We start from the raw sequence: 20,989 nt of genomic DNA on the forward strand, positions 1-20,989 counted from the left end.
TCGCATTCAATTTTGCCGCTATTTTTCATTCTCTCTCTCCTAATATCTCAGATCTTTATTTTCCATAACCATACGCACCTCGCAAAATGCACATAACCAATTACTATTAGAACCTTTCATTTCTTTATTTATCCACTGAAAGGGTAACCTTATGCATAAACCCACACGTACGATTAGCAACCTTCTCGAACCTTTCCGTTTTTCAGTTATTTTGTTGACCGGCATATCTTATACACATAAAAAAACATACATCTAGCCAGTTTGTTTGATTAGATACATCAAATATGTGTATCTACATATTTGAGATACATATACATAATATTAATACATAGTTTATAACTGAGTAATTAAAAAAAAAATCGTTGAATTAATTTCCATGTAATGAAAACCGGTTTGATCAATTTATTACTTGGATGCGCACATATTCTGTCCTTGACTCATGTTAAGACCGGTTACACAGAGATGGTAACTTCGAATGTTGATTCGTATGATCTAACAACCAAACTATAGGGACTTATGTTATAAGATAAATACATTGTAAGTACCAGTATAATACATCGGTAGAAATTAAGAAAAGAGTTGTAAGGATCGGAAACAAAAAGAGTAAGAGAAGAGATATATAAGAAGAGAAATTTCTTTTCGATAATAAAAAGATACTTCATAAGAGATTGTGCATATGTTTTACCTTCGCTTTATATTTTTCCTTCTTTATATCTGCATCCTTCTGTATATTAAAATAAATTTATTTCAGAAAGACATTACGGTCTTAGTGATATTCCTAGTGAAATTCCTACATATATATATATATATATATATATTTTCTTTTTTAAAAAGTTAGTGCAAATAAATCAAAAAAATTAAAAAATTATATAACAATTTATTTCGATACAAATATAACTATAAATCAGATCACTCATATTCATTATCAACGATACAACAAATAATACGTTCCATTGCATATAAAAATCCGCAGACGATAGCATTCAAGCATTCGCACTCACCAGTAGGACAGTCGAGTCTTATCAATATAACTGGCTATGCCTCAAATGAAGGTGTCTAGCACAAACTAAATCATACCAGTCTAACTTATATCATTCAGAATCACAACATACAAACATCCGAATTTTATCTCATTATTAATTCAGGAATTACCAATGCGACTCATAACACAACGACGATTGTATCATACTACAATAAATATACTGTGATATCTACTAAATCAATTATCTCACATCTACCTCACGAAGTTCCCTCAAAAGTATTTATGTTCTCCTTTTAATTTGGGATTATGCTGCGAGCGGTATTTTGAAATGAATATCGGTTTGATCATTTTATCGCTTGTGCATACATATGTCCTGTCCTTGACCTAAGTTAAAATAATTACACACAGATGAGAGCATCAAAAATATATTCGGTTATTGACGTAATAGCCAAATTATTGGGACTTTAGTTATAAGATAAATAAGGAACAAATTATACTCGTCTCCGATATTCTATTCCGAAATTATGAACTCTTGTTATTTAATAATTTTTTTGATGATTCTGTTCTTTATTCATGTTTTATTATCCATATATTCATATTGAAATATTTACATAAATGATACTTTTTGCAAAAATTATGTAAAACTGCCTAGTGGTTATGATGTAATAGCAACATTACTTGCGTTTGAAAGATATGTTTTACATTTTTCTTGACTTTCTATTGGATAAAATTCAATTGGTTCAATTTGCATTAAAAACTTCAATATTTCATAGTAGATATGACGTGGCATTATCCTGAAATTTGGTTTAGATTTGTTATTATATTGTAAACGATAAAAGTTAAAAAAAAGTGCTGCAGATAAAGTTTTCTAAGAAATCTATTATACCATTTCAAAAATAGTATAAAGTACATGTAATTTGGCACCAAAATAAACTTCTTGTTACACCGGATGGAAGTAACAGTACTTTCAGCAACATCTTGCGGACTAACAATTGGAGCACGCCTGAAACAAATATTCATTTTTATCATATTTATACAGTAATTAACTCTACAGGTACTAAACATTCATACCCAGAGAATTTAGCTGCAGGCATGCCCGTATTGTGAATGAAAGTCGGACATACTGATGTAATGCTAATGTCATGTCCATGAAACTAAATAAAATGTATAAACAGAAATAAAAAAATAATATAGGAACAAAAATATAGCCAACTAATCGATATTTCTATCAGCAAATAAATATACTAAATTAAGCAAAATACATACGTCTAATTCCATTTGTAATGCTTCACTGAAACCAACAACTGCATACTTAGACGCAGAATAATCTACGATTACCGGAAATCCAATGAGACCTGCTATACTCGCTATGTTCACAATATGCCCTTTGTTGCTTTCTATCATTGCCGGAAGGAATGCTTTGACTGTCTGAAAAAGATTCTATTATTACAAGAATCTAGGAATTTGTTAGGAACACATATAGTTGCAACAAATTTATATATTTCATTACTATCATGAAGAAAATGTTTGTTATCGAACGATTACATACATTTGAACATACTTGCGGTACTGAATCGAATCAGCAAGTCAAAATGATTTTTCATTGATTTTTGGTCATCTAGACTCAACAAATCGATTGATCGATATAATCGCTGCGAATTTACATATAGTAATGATAACTGTGTTTACATTAATTCTGACACGATCAAAACGACTACATTCTTTTGATTACATTCAAAAGCAGTCGGATGTCTACCAGATTTCAATTTACTATTTTCTTTTCCTCTTTTGAAAATGATAGACGATAGTGCTAATGAATTCACGCAAATAACAAGTAAAAACAATACATAAAATTTCCTCTAATTAGCCTTATAAACGAATTAACTTGCTGTACAACGATATGCACACGGATATATATATATATATATATATATATACAAGAATATGTCATGAATACAGAGAGTAAAAATTTTTCGAGAAAATCTAACTGGCAGTATTTATGATAAATTTTATAAGTTCAAACGACTTGAAGGAGCAAAAATAAAGAACTATCAATCTAAAGATAGTCGGAAAACAGTTCACTTTACAACGATACGGTACGTTTAGATATCACGATCTTTATTCGAATCTGTAATCCACCGCAATGTTTGAATTATACTTTTTTTGATAAGCAACAACATTAAACAGTAATATACTAAATGATTTCGTTTAGAATTGAACGTATAAGGAATATATTATTGTTTTTCTTACCCAAAATAGACTCATAATATTTACTTCCATTAGACGACTAAAAAGATCATCCGAAGTCTTCCAGAAAATTCCAATATTTACCACACCTGCATTATTAATCAAAATAGTTACCTACAAATTAAATAAATATTTGAATAAAAATATTCTACTATTTACGTATAAAAGCGCGCGTTAGACGTTCTTTAACAACAAAAGTTATATAAGATATGTACCGAACGACTCGTTACAATACTTCACCGCAAATCATAGTGTCTGATTAGATTGGTATTGAACTTGAAATCGTAGAAATTAGAAAATATCCCGAAATTTAATACAAAACAATCGAAGATTGTCACGATATAAAAGAAAAGAAAATAGCTTCATTGATCATTAGCCAAAAATTTTCAACTAATTTTAACAGTAATTCTTCAAATATTAATTCCCCTAAAAATCGACAAAACTGTAAATGAACTAAAATGGCTAATCTGATCCTTTAAGAAAATCCAATGTATTAGAATGTTATCTACTATCATTTTCTAAGCAAGTATATCGTTAGCACGAGAACGCCTGCATTCCATAATCCATCAATCTCAAGAAGAAGTTTCTCTCGAAAAATTGTTCATGTGCAAATCAACAGAATTTTCCGCTATGTTCATCAATAAAAATCTAACAACATTTTGCATGTCATCTCACCTGACCAACTTCTTCTCTAACTATTTCAGCCGTTTTGTAAATATCATCACGATTACGAACATCGCAAACGTATCCGTAACAAGTACCACCGGCCGCTTTTATCAATTCCATCGTTTCTTCGATACCTGAAAGATAACAAAAGAAAATCAATCATTTATGTAAGCATCTTTTGACGATTTTCGAAATAAAAATAATTCTTATATGCTTTTCTTATCATTAATTAATTCCAAACTTATAAGTCTTCAGTTAATTGTCACAACTGTTCTTAAATAATCGGCTCGGCCGAATTAATGAGTAAATTGTATACATGCATCATTTGACGAACGAAATTAAATATACTTAGATGTTTTTATTCGATATGCTACCAGTGAGTGTTCAAATAAATATTAGAAAAACATTAGAAATAACTACGAATAATACATTTAAGATACATTTACGTATGTATGCATTTGTACTTAATACGACAAAAGATAAATGTATAGATCCTTATAATAATTAATAAATAATTAATAATATTTTATCTTAAGAAAGAAGATATCTTAATTGATTTCATCACTTTCACTTAATCGTTATGCTAAAATGCAGAATGAAATAAATAGAAGAATAAATATGTATCTAAATATGTATCTTTTCGAAACGAATAGAAAACTTTAAGAATATATTTCGTTCATTCCAAAAACATAAACAAGTCGTATGAAAATATTTATGACTTAAGAAGAAAAAGTTTTCGTAACAATATATATATGACTTTTTCTCATACTTATAATGATCAAAATGTGATCTTAAAGTTAGATGATTTATTACAATATATAAAAAAAAATAATACAATAAAATACACATAAACGTAATATAAAAATTATAATACAATACATACTAATGTAAGAATATATGTGAATTGAATTATATGAAGATTTTAAATACGAATATTTGTCCCGTAATTTATCATAGATTTATCTTCCGTATATAATTTTGAATAAACAAATAATTTTTTAAATAACATGGAATATCAAAGTCAACGCACCGTTCTGATTGATGTCCCAAATGACAACGATAACACCATGATTAGCTAAACCGATTGCTATCGCTCTTCCAAGACCTCCAGCAGCACCTGTGACGAGAGCAATCTCGCCAGAAATGTCCTTCATTTGATATTTCAACGGAATAAATAACTTTATAATGCTTCTCATAATACCAATAAGTTTGAATATGATAAATTTGAGCATAGATAGAACGATCCACATGATTACATAAATTTTCACCATTATTTTAGTTTCCCTTTCGAAACAATTGATAATTGTGAGAAAATATCCTGTATTAAGCAATAACAACAATTTAATTTAAAAGACAAAATATAAAACATAATTTATTATTATTATTATTATTATTATTATTATTATTATTATTATTATTATTATTATCATTATCATTATTATCATCATCGTCATTATTATTATTATTATTATTATTATTATTAATATTAATATTATTACTATTATTATTATTATTATTATTATTATTATTATTATTACTATTATTATTATTATTATTAATATTATTATTATTATTATTATTATTATTATTATTATTATTATTAATATTATTATTATTGTTATTATTATTATTATTATTATTATTATTATTATTATTATTATTATTATTATTATTATTATTATTATTATTACTATCTTCGTTATCATTATTATTATCGTAATATCAACATCATTATTATCACTAGTTTTATTACAATCATTAACATTATTATTACACGATTTTAGTTTGAGCATGTTCAAGATCACATATTTACTACTCTCTTCCAAGAAAGTTTCATATCTTCAAAATCATATATACTTAAATTGTACATTGGATTTAAGAATTTACTCTCGATATTTAAATATTTTTCGTGCTATTAAAAAATAGCACGAAGTTTATTTATTTTTACAATAATAATAACACTTGAAAAAGGAAATACTCCAATACATGATATAACTTACATAAAAAAATCAAGTGTCCACAGATCTTCTTTCAGGATACAAGAAGCAGCGGAAAAAGGATAAATAAATAACAGCAACAAATTGTCAACGAAATCAATAATTCTTCTGCTTAAAAAAAGAGGCAGTCCTCTTCGTCCAATGGTTATCGACGAACTGAATGCAGAGCAAGTTGAACGAGATATTTAATGCGTGGTGGGGATATTCATATAGTGAAGAGCGGGGGAAATACGCATTTCAAAACTGGTTACTGTACATATACATTTGACCCATTGATTCCGAACTTTTTGTATATGTCTTCAGTAAATATTTGTCGTTATATCATATACCAGAACTAATTACTACATAATTCAAAATCTTTCTTCAAATGAAACTTCTATAACCAATATACACAAGATAGAACGAAAGTAATATGAATAAACGGGAATAACATTTGGTGATAAATCGTGCAGATTATATATCATAGGTTCGCCACTTCTTGAAAATGATTATGATAAAATATCAATGAGTTCTAAAGAAATTTTGTTTCAAATTTTGCATTGTGAATAATCGAGGCTTTCTATTTTGTTCCTGCACGAAAAACTCAATCTAAAAATTTCAAACAATCCTAAAAGGCGATAACAATATTAGAAACTATTGATGTCCTATTTCAAAGAAATGTTCTTCAATCAAATTGAAACATAACATTTTATTTCTTATTTTAATTATCATAATCCAAATGTTTCGTTTCTCGTAAACAACTCAATGTAATTAGATTACAAGCACATTTTTATATACACAAATTGTTTCCGATATTTTTAATATAAAATATAATTGATCGAAATTTCTTTCTCTCTCTCTCCCTCTCTCCCTCTCTCTCTCAATCATTGCTTTTTCTTCTTTATGATTTATTTTAAATAAATAACAATTACACGTTTCACTCCTTTTCCTGCGACTACAAAATAAATTTCGTATTTCGTCTATATAAAATAGCAGCATGTATGAATGTGCAAAAGAGAGAGAGAGATAAAGAGAAGGTGAGAGAGAAAGAGAAGGAGAGAGGGAGAGTGAAGGGGGAGAAGTCAAAAAGATCACAAATATGATATTTGGCAATCTATTACATCATGCATAAAACGGTAAATTGGAAATTATTTGATTCCGAAAGGAAATAGCGAGATCTTTTTGCCCAAGAAACAAAAGAAAGAGAAAGGTAGGCGAGCATGATTCTTTGCATTAATCCAATAAATTACCTGAATTTTTAAGTAAGTGCAACATACGGATTACGAGATCTACGTACGTCCAATAGTTTTTATCGATTTTTATCAAAATCGTAGTTATTATAAAAATATTAGAAAAAAAAATAAGAAAATACAGAAATAAACTTTTCTCGTTGTCGATGACGTTATAGTTAAAAAAAATCCACTGTGTCTATTACTTTTTTATGAAATTTTCGAGATCGACAATCCTGTTGCATTTATTTTTTATAATACATTTTTTCGATTAATTACATTTTCTTACAAATATTATTCAACTGAACAATTTGTACTCAATTGCAAATAATATTTTACGCTCACTTGTTATATTAGATTATTATATTTTTTCTTTTGACAATAAGAGCAAACTGTTATCTTTAGTTTCTACGAACACGTACTTTTTCCTCATCACAGGTTAAGAAAATAAGATCACATTGATGTAATTAATACAAATCCAATAAGAATTTTCAACTCACCGATTTACAATATAATAAATTCAATAAGAATCATAAAAAAATATATATTTAGATTAATATATTTAATAAAAATATATGATGTTCAATCTATACAAATCTATAGGTGCAGAAATATGTGTGCGTGTGTGTGTGTGTGTGGGAAATAATATAATTACAGCTGTTAAACACTAATGGCAGATTAATTTTTTCCCTACTAATAGGCCGGCGCAATGCTGAGGAAAACAAAATTGTACTCGACTACTGGTTAAACATTGAAAAATATATTTAATTAAAAAATTATAAAAAGAATAATATCATATACTGTTCGTTGTTCGCTCTTCGTTGTTCGCTGTCCCATCTGTCTCTCTGTTAATTTTTTGCTTCGGTGTTTGTCCTTCTTAACATGTTTCACTCGTACATCAATCGCTGGACATTATTCAAAACTCTCTTTCGCATTCAATTTTGCCGCTATTTTTCATTCTCTCTCTCCTAATATCTCAGATCTTTATTTTCCATAACCATACGCACCTCGCAAAATGCACATAACCAATTACTATTAGAACCTTTCATTTCTTTATTTATCCACTGAATGGGTAACCTTATGCATAAACCCACACGTACGATTAGCAACCTTCTCGAAACTTTCCGTTTTTCAGTTAATTTGTTGACCGGCATATCTTATACACATAAAAAAACATACATCTAGCCAGTTTGTTTGATTAGATACATCAAATATGTGTATCTACATATTTGAGATACGTATACATAATATTAATACATAGTTTATAACTGAGTAATTAAAAAAAAAATCGTTGAATTAATTTCCATGTAATGAATACCGGTTTGATCAATTTTTTACTTGGACGCGTACATATTCTGTCCTTGACTCATGTTAAGACTCGGTTACACACAGATGGTAACTTCAAATGTTGATTCGTATGATCTAACAACCAAACCATAGGGACTTATGTTATAAGATAAATACATTGTAAGTACCAGTATAATACATCGGTAGAAATTAAGAAAAGAGTTGTAAGGATCGGAAACAAAATGGGTAAGAGAAGAGATATATAAGAAGAGAAATTTCTTTTCGATAATAAAAAGATACTTCATAAGAGATTGTGCATATGTTTTACCTTCGCTTTATATTTTTCCTTTTTTATATCTGCATCCTTCTGTATATTAAAATAAATTTATTTCCGAAAGACATTACGGTCTTAGTGATATTCCTAGTGAAATTCCTACATATATATATATATATATATATATATATATATATATATTTTTTTTCTTTTTTAAAAAGTTAGTGCAAATAAATCAAAAAAATTAAAAAATTATATAACAATTTATTTCGATACAAATATAACTATAAATCAGATCACTCATATTCATTATCAACGATACAACAAATAATACGTTCCATTGCATATAAAAATCCGCAGACGATACCATTCAAGCATTCGCACTCACCAGTAGGACAGTCGAGTCTTATCAATATAACTGGCTATGCCTCAAATGAAGGTGTCGAGCACAAACTAAATCATACCAGTCTAACTTATATCATTCAGAATCACAACATACAAACATCCGAATTTTATCTCATTATTAATTCAGGAATTACCAATGCGACTCATAACACAACGACGATTGTATCATACTACAATAAATATACTGTGATATCTACTAAATCAATTATCTCACATCTACCTCACGAAGTTCCCTCAAAAGTATTTATGTTCTCCTGTTAATTTGGGATTATGCTGCGAGCGGTATTTTGAAATGAATATCGGTTTGATCATTTTATCGCTTGTGCATACATATGTCCTGTCCTTGACCTAAGTTAAAATAATTGCACACAGATGAGAGCATCAAATATATATTCGGTTATTGACGTAATAGCCAAATTATTGGGACTTTAGTTATAAGATAAATAAGGAACAAATTATACTCGTCTCCGATATTCTATTCCGAAATTATGAACTCTTGTTATTTGATAATTTTTTTGATGATTCTGTTCTTTATTCATGTTTTATTATCCATATATTCATATTGAAATATTTACAAAAATGATACTTTTTGCAAAAATTATGTAAAACTGCCTAATGGTTATGATGTAATAGCAACATTACTTGCGTTTGAAAGATGTGTTTTACATTTTTCTTGACTTTCTATTGGATAAAATTCAGTTGGTTCAATTTGCATTAAAAACTTCAATATTTCATAGTAGATATGACGTGGCATTATCCTGAAATTTGGTTTAGATTTGTTATTATATTGTAAACGATAAAAGTTAAAAAAAAGTATATTTAATAAAAATATATGATGTTCAATCTATACAAATCTATAGGTGCAGAAATATGTGTGCGTGTGTGTGTGTGTGTGGGAAAAAATATAATTACAGCTGTTAAACACTAACGGCAGATTAATTTTTACCCTACTAATAGGCCGGCGCAATGCTGAGGAAAACAAAATTGTACTCGACTACTGGTTAAACATTGAAAAATATATTTAATTAAAAAATTATAAAAAGAATAATATCATATACTGTTCGTTGTTCGCTCTTCGTTGTTCGCTGTCCCATCTGTCTCTCTGTTAATTTTTTGCTTCGGTGTTTGTCCTTCTTAACATGTTTCACTCGTACATCAATCGCTGGACATTATTCAAAACTCTCTTTCGCATTCAATTTTGCCGCTATTTTTCATTCTCTCTCTCCTAATATCTCAGATCTTTATTTTCCATAACCATACGCACCTCGCAAAATGCACATAACCAATTACTATTAGAACCTTTCATTTCTTTATTTATCCACTGAATGGGTAACCTTATGCATAAACCCACACGTACGATTAGCAACCTTCTCGAACCTTTCCGTTTTTCAGTTAATTTGTTGACCGGCATATCTTATACACATAAAAAAACATACATCTAGCCAGTTTGTTTGATTAGATACATCAAATATGTGTATCTACATATTTGAGATACGTATACATAATATTAATACATAGTTTATAACTGAGTAATTAAAAAAAAAATCGTTGAATTAATTTCCATGTAATGAATACCGGTTTGATCAATTTTTTACTTGGACGCGTACATATTCTGTCCTTGACTCATGTTAAGACTCGGTTACACACAGATGGTAACTTCAAATGTTGATTCGTATGATCTAACAACCAAACCATAGGGACTTATGTTATAAGATAAATACATTGTAAGTACCAGTATAATACATCGGTAGAAATTAAGAAAAGAGTTGTAAGGATCGGAAACAAAAAGGGTAAGAGAAGAGATATATAAGAAGAGAAATTTCTTTTCGATAATAAAAAGATACTTCATAAGAGATTGTGCATATGTTTTACCTTCGCTTTATATTTTTCCTTTTTTATATCTGCATCCTTCTGTATATTAAAATAAATTTATTTCAGAAAGACATTACGATCTTAGTGATATTCCTAGTGAAATTCCTACATATATATATATATATATATATATATATATATAAATTTTTTTTCTTTTTTAAAAAGTTAGTGCAAATAAATCAAAAAAATTAAAAAATTATATAACAATTTATTTCGATACAAATATAACTATAAATCAGATCACTCATATTCATTATCAACGATACAACAAATAATACGTTCCATTGCATATAAAAATCCGCAGACGATAGCATTCAAGCATTCGCACTCCAGTAGGACAGTCGAGTCTTATCAATATAACTGGCTATGCCTCAAATGAAGGTGTCGAGCACAAACTAAATCATACCAGTCTAACTAAATCGTATCAGTCTAACTTATATCCTTCAGAATCACAACATACAAACATCCTTGTTTTATCCCATTATTAGCACAGAAATAACCAATACGACTCACTACATGTTTCGCATTTTCATTTCGTTCGCCGTTCGTTTCTATTATTCTAAGAAAATAATTGATTCGATAGTTCTTCTTCACCATTCTTAAGAAATTGCGCGAATATCCTCAGTTTATTCTCTAACTTCAATATAATAAAAATTCTGTACTTTGTTCATATAACAATGCACTTTGAATAACAATAGATGAGTGAATTTTTCTAAATCGAGATAAAGTGAATAACTTTTTTTCAGAGAAGTATATATACACGCTTATAATGTACAAGTGATGTTTTCCACGATATCAAAAATGGACAAATATGCAAGACCTTACCAACCATTTTTTTATGTAATTTTTAGGTATGTTCTCTGGAAAAATATATTTATATATTAATATTTAATATTTATATATTATACATATCTCTAACTTTATTTATAATTGTTGTTTGAATAAAATACTACGAGGTAATATTTTTTTTACCTTTTTCACATAATTACAGATTTTTATGTAGGATGAGTTTGGAAAAATCGACCATTGAGCAAATACACAAGATAATCGAGCGAATACCTTAAAATACCCTTATTTACACAATCGATCGGAAATCACCGAATAATGACATGAAATTGGGCAGAATTGTTTTCTTCAGAACATAAAGTTCGATTTATATTATACAGACGTTAGAACGTGCTATTAAATTCCAATGAAAATTGATCAATGTATAAATTATTCCGATCACATGTTGAAACCGTTGAAAACTATTAGTTATAGTGACAAAGGATTCACAATCCAAAATAATGGATCGAACGAGCCCCAGAACTAAACGATTCTCTCAAAAAATTATTTATCTTCAGAAAATGTAAACTAAATCTCTCTCAAGAAAAGTCCGAGTCTGAATCGACAAAATTTTGAGTCAGCGTACGTCAAATTTTCACTCATTTTTAAGTGATATCATCAAGCCATCCTTTGTAAATTTCACCTGCATGTTTATATTTATGATTCTCATATTAATAACTTTGATAGTTTACAATTTGAAGAATAAATAAACTTGAAGATATGTTAATGAAGTTTCCTTGTTATGATATTACGTTGTTTTTTCAAGAATTTTGTTTCATCCTTCTCCAAAACTGATAGAATAATAGGAAGAGAACAAATACAGCAACGACGACCCAAATTAATATAGCAGAAATTCTTCACTACGAGTCTGGCTCGTGGTTGTAGGGCAAAAGGTCTACTACAATATCCACCTACATATATATATACGGTGAATATACTATACCCGTGCTGTGAATGAAGTTAAGACGTATTACGCTTGTGTAAATATTATGTCCGTATTAAAAAGAATCTAAAAATAATGGAAAAAATAATACGAATATATCCAATCAATCAGAATTATTGGAAGTGAATAAAGATGCTGATTTAAGAAGAATATATACTTCTAATTATATTTATAACATTTCATTAAATTAAATAATTTCTATTTTACCATTTCCAATTAATAAATCATTTTGTCTTAGGATGAGTTTAACAAAATTGCCTATTGGCTAGTAAAATCAATCAAATATTATGCTATACTGTGTATCGATGCAATTATTTTATACGATGCCGCTCGATTGTCAGATCAATATTTTAACACCGTTACTTTCTTTCCTAAGTAAATTTCAAATCGACAAAATTTTTCGATCTGTTCATTGAAAATAATATGATTATGTTCTTGATGACTTTTCACTTTGCCAAATGCTTCTTTAAGCTGTTTTTTTATAAATGTCTTTACTATAGCGAAAATCGAAAATATACACGTAGCATATATCATACAGCAAATATTATTAAGATCATCGTTTTTTCGACGCTTTAAAAATTAAAAATTATTTTTATAGACTTATTCTAATAATTAAGAGATCTGACCATCTAGAGGTATTGAAAAATGGGTATATTTTTAAAAATCTACAAACTCAAAATTATCAAACGAATATTTTTTATTTTTGACGACATGGTAGTTTATAACTTAAACAAACAATTATACAAAAGTTGTGTAACACGTTGCCACAAATGGCGGCTATAGCCGTCAGATTTTTGGTTATATGTAGACAAATGATGTAGCCGTCTCACACATAACAATTGACGCTCAATTTCATATGGTAGTCATAAACAATTAAAAAAGAAAATGTGTTTCTGAGCACAATTGTCAAATTAAAAGTGTACGGCAAATTAAAAGTGTTAACAATGGGAGGTAACTAAACGAAATACTATTTTTGCACAAAAATTTGACAGCAGAAAAATTAATATTAAAAAACTAATTAACGTATCGCAAAAATCGTAGGCTACTTTGTAGATAATGTATCTGAGAGTATTGTATCAAAATTTCAATTGAATTAGTTAGGTAATTTCTGAGATTTCTTTCCGGTTAGTTCGAAAAACATAATTTCAAGAATAAACGGAAAAGAAAGTAAGTGTCCAGTTTTTTAATTCTAATCAATATATATCATTTGTTGTCTTGAAAGTGAAGAAATGGAAATAGAATGATGCGATATTTTTATCTAAATAAGTTGTCTTTAATTTTTTTAATAAAATTTATATCAGTTCCAAATTTCTCTCTCTCTCTCTCTCTCTCTCTCTCTCTCTCACTCTTCTTCTTCTTCTTCTTCTTCTTCTTCTTCTTCTATTTCTCCTTCTCTTTCTCTTTCTCTACCTTTATAGACCTTTAAAATTCGCGAACATTTGAACAAAATACGAGAATTGAACACAAAAGCATCTTGAGCACATAAAGTGAAAGAGAGAAACTAGATTTTATTAAATTAAACTGACTGAAAAAGTGTCACTTTCAGCATAATTTTTTTATGCTTTTAATCTACAAAAATATGAAAAATAAAAGTCGATAATCTTGTAAAAAGCATTCTTTAATTTTATATTATAAACTTTCATGCGTTCTGATAATATCTACATAAAGCAATAGCATACATAAACATGTAGAAGATGGCGAAAGAACAAAAAAGGGAGAGAAAGAGAGAGGGAGAGAGGGAAAGTGTTGAGAAACTGTAAACTCAATTTGAACAAAAATAAGTTCTCGCCCCTTTTATAGTCAAGGCCATCTTCGGCCATCTTGATCAATGTATCGATCCAATGTATCGATTCCTGTCGAACTGAATAAACACTTCTTCTCGTCTTATAGGAGAACAAAAAACACAGAACGATACAGATTTGTTTAATTAATATCCCATGTGCATAATCCTGTTCCGATCAGAAAATCAGAAAATACTAAACAAATTATACTCGTTTCTGATATTCTATTCCGAAATTATGAACTCTTGTTATTTGATAATTTTACGATTGATGATATTGTTCTTTATTCATGTTTTATTATCCATATATTCATATTGAAATATTTACATAAATGATACTTTTTGCAAAAATTATGTAAAACTGCCTAGTGGTTATGATGTAATAGCAACATTACTTGCGTTTGAAAGATGTGTTTTACATTTTTCTTGACTTTCTATTGGATAATATTCAGTTGGTTCAATTTGCATTAAAAACTTCAATATTTCATAGTAGATATGACGTGGCATTATCCTGAAATTTGGTTTAGATTTGTTATTATATTGTAAACGATAAAAGTTAAAAAAAAGTGCTGCAGATAAAGTTTTCTAAGAAATCTATTATACCATTTCAAAAATAGTATAAAATACATGTAATTTGGCACCAAAATAAACTTCTTGTTACACCGGATGGAAGTAACAGTACTTTCAGCAACATCTTGCGGACTAACAATTGGAGCACGCCTGAAACAAATATTCATTTTTATCATATTTATACAGTAATTAACTCTACAGGTACTAAACATTCATACCCAGAGAATTTAGCTGCAGGCATGCCCGTATTGTGAATGAAAGTCGGACATACTGATGTAATGCTAACGTCATGTCCATGAAACTAAATAAAATGTATAAACAGAAATAAAAAAATAATATAGGAACAAAAATATAGCCAACTAATCGATATTTCTATCAGCAAATAAATATACTAAATTAAGCAAAATACATACGTCTAATTCCATTTGTAATGCTTCACTGAAACCAACAACTGCATACTTAGACGCAGAATAATCTACGATTACCGGAAATCCAATGAGACCTGCTATACTCGCTATGTTCACAATATGCCCTTTGTTGCTTTCTATCATTGCCGGAAGGAATGCTTTGACTGTCTGAAAAAGATTCTATTATTACAAGAATCTAGGAATTTGTTAGGAACACATATAGTTGCAACAAATTTATATATTTCCTTACTATCATGAAGAAAATGTTTGTTATCGAACGATTACATACTTTTGAACATACTTGCGGTACTGAATCGAATCAGCAAGTCAAAATGATTTTTCATTGATTTTTGGTCATCTAGACTCAACAAATCGATTGATCGATATAATCGCTGCGAATTTACATATAGTAATGATAACTGTGTTTACATTAATTCTGACACGATCAAAACGACTACATTCTTTTGATTACATTCAAAAGCAGTCGGATGTCTATCAGATTTCAATTTACTATTTTCTTTTCCTCTTTTGAAAATGATAGACGATAGTGCTAATGAATTCACGCAAATAACAAGTAAAAACAATACATAAAATTTCCTCTAATTAGCCTTATAAACGAATTAACTTGCTGTACAACGATATGCACACGGATATATATATATATATATATATATATATATATATATATATATATATATACAAGAATATGTCATGAATACAGAGAGTAAAAATTTTTCGAGAAAATCTAACTGGCAGTATTTATGATAAATTTTATAAGTTCAAACGACTTGAAGGAGCAAAAATAAAGAACTATCAATCTAAAGATAGTCGGAAAACAGTTCACTTTACAACGATACGGTACGTTTAGATATCACGATCTTTATTCGAATCTGTAATCCACCGCAATGTTTGAATTATACTTTTTTTGATAAGCAACAACATTAAACAGTAATATACTAAATGATTTCGTTTAGAATTGAACGTATAAGGAATATATTATTGTTTTTCTTACCCAAAATAGACTCATAATATTTACTTCCATTAGACGACTAAAAAGATCATCCGAAGTCTTCCAGAAAATTCCAATATTTACCACACCTGCATTATTAATCAAAATAGTTACCTACAAATTAAATAAATATTTGAATAAAAATATTCTACTATTTACGTATAAAAGCGCGCGTTAGACGTTCTTTAACAACAAAAGTTATATAAGATATGTACCGAACGACTCGTTACAATACTTCACCGCAAATCATAGTGTCTGATTAGATTGGTATTGAACTTGAAATCGTAGAAATTAGAAAATATCCCGAAATTTAATACAAAACAATCGAAGATTGTCACGATATAAAAGAAAAGAAAATAGCTTCATTGATCATTAGCCAAAAATTTTCAACTAATTTTAACAGTAATTCTTCAAATATTAATTCCCCTAAAAATCGACAAAACTGTAAATGAACTAAAATGGCTAATCTGATCCTTTAAGAAAATCCAATGTATTAGAATGTTATCTACTATCATTTTCTAAGCAAGTATATCGTTAGCACGAGAACGCCTGCATTCCATAATCCATCAATCTCAAGAAGAAGTTTCTCTCGAAAAATTGTTCATGTGCAAATCAACAGAATTTTCCGCTATGTTCATCAATAAAAATCTAACAACATTTTGCATGTCATCTCACCTGACCAACTTCTTCTCTAACTATTTCAGCCGTTTTGTAAATATCATCACGATTACGAACATCGCAAACGTATCCGTAACAAGTACCACCGGCCGCTTTTATCAATTCCATCGTTTCTTCGATACCTGAAAGATAACAAAAGAAAATCAATCATTTATGTAAGCATCTTTTGACGATTTTCGAAATAAAAATAATTCTTATATGCTTTTCTTATCATTAATTAATTCCAAACTTATAAGTCTTCAGTTAATTGTCACAACTGTTCTTAAATAATCGGCTCGGCCGAATTAATGAGTAAATTGTATACATGCATCATTTGACGAACGAAATTAAATATACTTAGATGTTTTTATTCGATATGCTACCAGTGAGTGTTCAAATAAATATTAGAAAAACATTAGAAATAACTACGAATAATACATTTAAGATACATTTACGTATGTATGCATTTGTACTTAATACGACAAAAGATAAATGTATAGATCCTTATAATAATTAATAAATAATTAATAATATTTTATCTTAAGAAGGAAGATATCTTAATTGATTTCATCACTTTCACTTAATCGTTATGCTAAAATGCAGAATGAAATAAATAGAAGAATAAATATGTATCTAAATATGTATCTTTTCGAAACGAATAGAAAACTTTAAGAATATATTTCGTTCATTCCAAAAACATAAACAAGTCGTATGAAAATATTTATGACTTAAGAAGAAAAAGTTTTCGTAACAATATATATATGACTTTTTCTCATACTTATAATGATCAAAATGTGATCTTAAAGTTAGATGATTTATTACAATATATAAAAAAAAATAATACAATAAAATACACATAAACGTAATATAGAAATTATAATACAATACATACTAATGTAAGAATATATGTGAATTGAATTATATGAAGATTTTAAATACGAATATTTGTCCCGTAATTTATCATAGATTTATCTTCCGTATATAATTTTGAATAAACAAATAATTTTTTAAATAACATGGAATATCAAAGTCAACGCACCGTTCTGATTGATGTCCCAAATGACAACGATAACACCATGATTAGCTAAACCGATTGCTATCGCTCTTCCAAGACCTCCAGCAGCACCTGTGACGAGAGCAATCTCGCCAGAAATGTCCTTCATTTGATATTTCAACGGAATAAATAACTTTATAATGCTTCTCATAATACCAATAAGTTTGAATATGATAAATTTGAGCATAGGTAGAACGATCCACATGATTATATAAATTTTCACCGTTATTTTAGTTTCCCTTTCGAAACAATTGATAATTGTAAGAAAATATCCTGTATTAAGCAATAACAACAATTTAATTTATAAGACAAAATATAAAACATAATTTATTATTATTATTATTATTATTATTATTATTATTATTATTATTATTATTATTATTATTATTATTATCATTATTATTATTATTATTTTTATTATTATTATTATTATTATTATTATTATTATTATTATTATTATTATTATTATTATTATTATTATTACTATCTTCGTTATCATTATTATTATCGTAATATCAACATCATTATTATCACTAGTTTTATTACAATCATTAACATTATTATTACACGATTTTAGTTTGAGCATGTTCAAGATCACATATTTACTACTCTCTTCCAAGAAAGTTTCATATCTTCAAAATCATATATACTTAAATTGTACATTGGATTTAAGAATTTACTCTCGATATTTAAATATTTTTCACAAAAAATAACACGAAGTTTATTTATTTTTACAATAATAATAACACTTGAAAAAGGAAATACTCCAATACATGATATAACTTACATAAAAAAATCAAGTGTCCACAGATCTTCTTTCAGGATACAAGAAGCAGCGGAAAAAGGATAAATAAATAACAGCAACAAATTGTCAACGAAATCAATAATTCTTCTGCTTAAAAAAAGAGGCAGTCCTCTTCGTCCAATGGTTATCGACGAACTCAATGCAGAGCAAGTTGAACGAGATATTTAATGCGTGGTGGGGATATTCATATAGTGAAGAGCGGGGGAAATACGCATTTCAAAACTGGTTACTGTACATATACATTTGACCCATTGATTCCGAACTTTTTGTATATGTCTTCAGTAAATATTTGTCGTTATATCATATACCAGAACTAATTACTACATAATTCAAAATCTTTCTTCAAATGAAACTTCTATAACCAATATACACAAGATAGAACGAAAGTAATATGAATAAACGGGAATAACATTTGGTGATAAATCGTGCAGATTATATATCATAGGTTCGCCACTTCTTGATAATGATTATGATAAAATATCAATGAGTTCTAAAGAAATTTTGTTTCAAATTTTGCATTGTGAATAATCGAGGCTTTCTATTTTGTTCCTGCACGAAAAACTCAATCTAAAAATTTCAAACAATCCTAAAAGGCGATAACAATATTAGAAACTATTGATGTCCTATTTCAAAGAAATGTTCTTCAATCAAATTGAAACATAACATTTTATTTCTTATTTTAATTATCATAATCCAAATGTTTCGTTTCTCGTAAACAACTCAATGTAATTAGATTACAAGCACATTTTTATATACACAAATTGTTTCCGATATTTTTAATATAACATATAATTCATCGAAATTTCTTTCTCTCTCTCTCCCTCTCTCTCTCTCTCTCTCTCTCTCTCTCTCAATCATTGCTTTTTCTTCTTTATGATTTATTTTAAATAAATAACAATTACACGTTTCACTTCTTTTCCTGCGACTACAAAATAAATTTCGTATTTCGTCTATATAAAATAGCAGCATGTATGAATGTGCAAAAGAGAGAGAGAGATAAAGAGAAGGTGAGAGAGAAAGAGAAGGAGAGAGGGAGAGTGAAGTGGGAGAAGTCAAAAAGATCACAAATATGATATTTGGCAATCTATTACATCATGCATAAAACGGTAAATTGGAAATTATTTGATTCCGAAAGGAAATAGCGAGATCTTTTTGCCCAAGAAACAAAAGAAAGAGAAATGTAGGCGAACATGATTCTTTGCATTAATCCAATAAATTACCTGAATTTTTAAGTAAGTGCAACATACGGATTACGAGATCTACGTACGTCCAATAGTTTTTATCGATTTTTATCAAAATCGTAGATATTATAAAAATATTAGAAAAAAAAATAAAAAAATACAGAAATAAACTTTTCTCGTTGTCGATGACGTTATAGTTAAAAAAATCCACTGTGTCTATTACTTTTTTATGAAATTTTCGAGATCGACAATCCTGTTGCATTTATTTTTTATAATACATTTTTTCGATTAATTACATTTTCTTACAAATATTATTCAACTGAACAATTTGTACTCAATTGCAAATAATATTTTACGCTCACTTGTTATATTAGATTATTATATTTTTTCTTTTGACAATAAGAGCAAACTGTTATCTTTAGTTTCTACGAACACGTACTTTTTCCTCATCACAGGTTAAGAAAATAAGATCACATTGATGTAATTAATACAAATCCAATAAGAATTTTCAACTCACCGATTTACAATATAATAAATTCAATAAGAATCATAAAAAAATATATATTTAGATTAATATATTTAATAAAAATATATGATGTTCAATCTATACAAATCTATATGTGCAAAAATATGTGTGCGTGTGTGTGTGTGTGTGGGAAAAAATATAATTACAGCTGTTAAACACTAATGGCAGATTAATTTTTACCCTACTAATAGGCCGGCGCAATGCTGAGGAAAACAAAATTGTACTCGACTACTGGTTAAACATTGAAAAATATATTTAATTAAAAAATTATAAAAAGAATAATATCATATACAG

General features: G+C 28.1%; 2 protein-coding genes across 4 annotated transcripts; both read right to left on the reverse strand.

Moving 5' to 3' along the window:
• Positions 1-857: 857 nt before the first annotated feature.
• Positions 858-6,037, reverse strand: LOC124953289 (17-beta-hydroxysteroid dehydrogenase 13-like). 3 transcript variants are annotated; one of them, XR_007102191.1, is made up of 9 exons: positions 5,896-6,037; positions 4,926-5,213; positions 3,905-4,029; positions 3,233-3,343; positions 2,249-2,410; positions 2,054-2,136; positions 1,869-1,985; positions 1,480-1,776; positions 858-1,366 (listed from the first exon to the last, which is right to left on the reverse strand). XR_007102191.1 is itself a non-coding variant. In XM_047504457.1 (8 exons), exons 2-8 carry the CDS (start codon positions 5,164-5,166, stop codon positions 1,638-1,640), a joined length of 978 nt encoding a protein of 325 aa, XP_047360413.1. In that variant the 5' UTR covers positions 5,167-5,213; positions 5,896-6,037; the 3' UTR covers positions 858-1,637. The 3 variants fall into 3 exon arrangements, 2 of the variants coding, with proteins under 2 accessions (XP_047360413.1, XP_047360414.1); XM_047504457.1 differs by having other exon boundaries at positions 858-1,776; XM_047504458.1 differs by lacking the exon at positions 3,233-3,343 and having other exon boundaries at positions 858-1,776.
• Positions 6,038-14,858: 8,821 nt separating this feature from the next.
• On the reverse strand, positions 14,859-19,109 carry LOC124953541 (17-beta-hydroxysteroid dehydrogenase 13-like). Its single transcript, XM_047505066.1, has 8 exons — positions 18,971-19,109; positions 18,169-18,456; positions 17,148-17,272; positions 16,476-16,586; positions 15,470-15,631; positions 15,275-15,357; positions 15,090-15,206; positions 14,859-14,997 (listed from the first exon to the last, which is right to left on the reverse strand). The coding sequence occupies exons 2-8, from the start codon at positions 18,386-18,388 to the stop codon at positions 14,859-14,861; spliced, it is 957 nt and encodes a 318-aa protein (XP_047361022.1). The 5' UTR covers positions 18,389-18,456; positions 18,971-19,109.
• Between the last annotated feature and the right edge of the window lie 1,880 nt (positions 19,110-20,989).

This window comes from Vespa velutina, chromosome 12 (genome assembly GCF_912470025.1).
Source record: "Vespa velutina chromosome 12, iVesVel2.1, whole genome shotgun sequence".
Lineage (NCBI taxonomy): Eukaryota > Metazoa > Arthropoda > Insecta > Hymenoptera > Vespidae > Vespa > Vespa velutina.

Excerpts from the sequence above, each read along its gene's own strand:
- LOC124953289 (XM_047504457.1), bottom strand. The coding sequence starts at position 5,166 with ATGGTGAAAATTTATGTAATCATGTGGATCGTTCTATCTATGCTCAAA. Across the intron at positions 3,344-3,904 it reads TTAGAGAAGAAGTTGGTCAG|GTAACTATTTTGATTAATAA; the intron begins GTGAGATGACAT and ends TTTAATTTGTAG. Across the intron at positions 1,777-1,868 it reads TTTATACTATTTTTGAAATG|GATAATGCCACGTCATATCT; the intron begins GTATAATAGATT and ends ACCAAATTTCAG.
- LOC124953541 (XM_047505066.1), bottom strand. The coding sequence starts at position 18,388 with ATGTGGATCGTTCTACCTATGCTCAAATTTATCATATTCAAACTTATT. Across the intron at positions 16,587-17,147 it reads TTAGAGAAGAAGTTGGTCAG|GTAACTATTTTGATTAATAA; the intron begins GTGAGATGACAT and ends TTTAATTTGTAG. Across the intron at positions 15,632-16,475 it reads ATATTATGAGTCTATTTTGG|ACAGTCAAAGCATTCCTTCC; the intron begins GTAAGAAAAACA and ends AATCTTTTTCAG.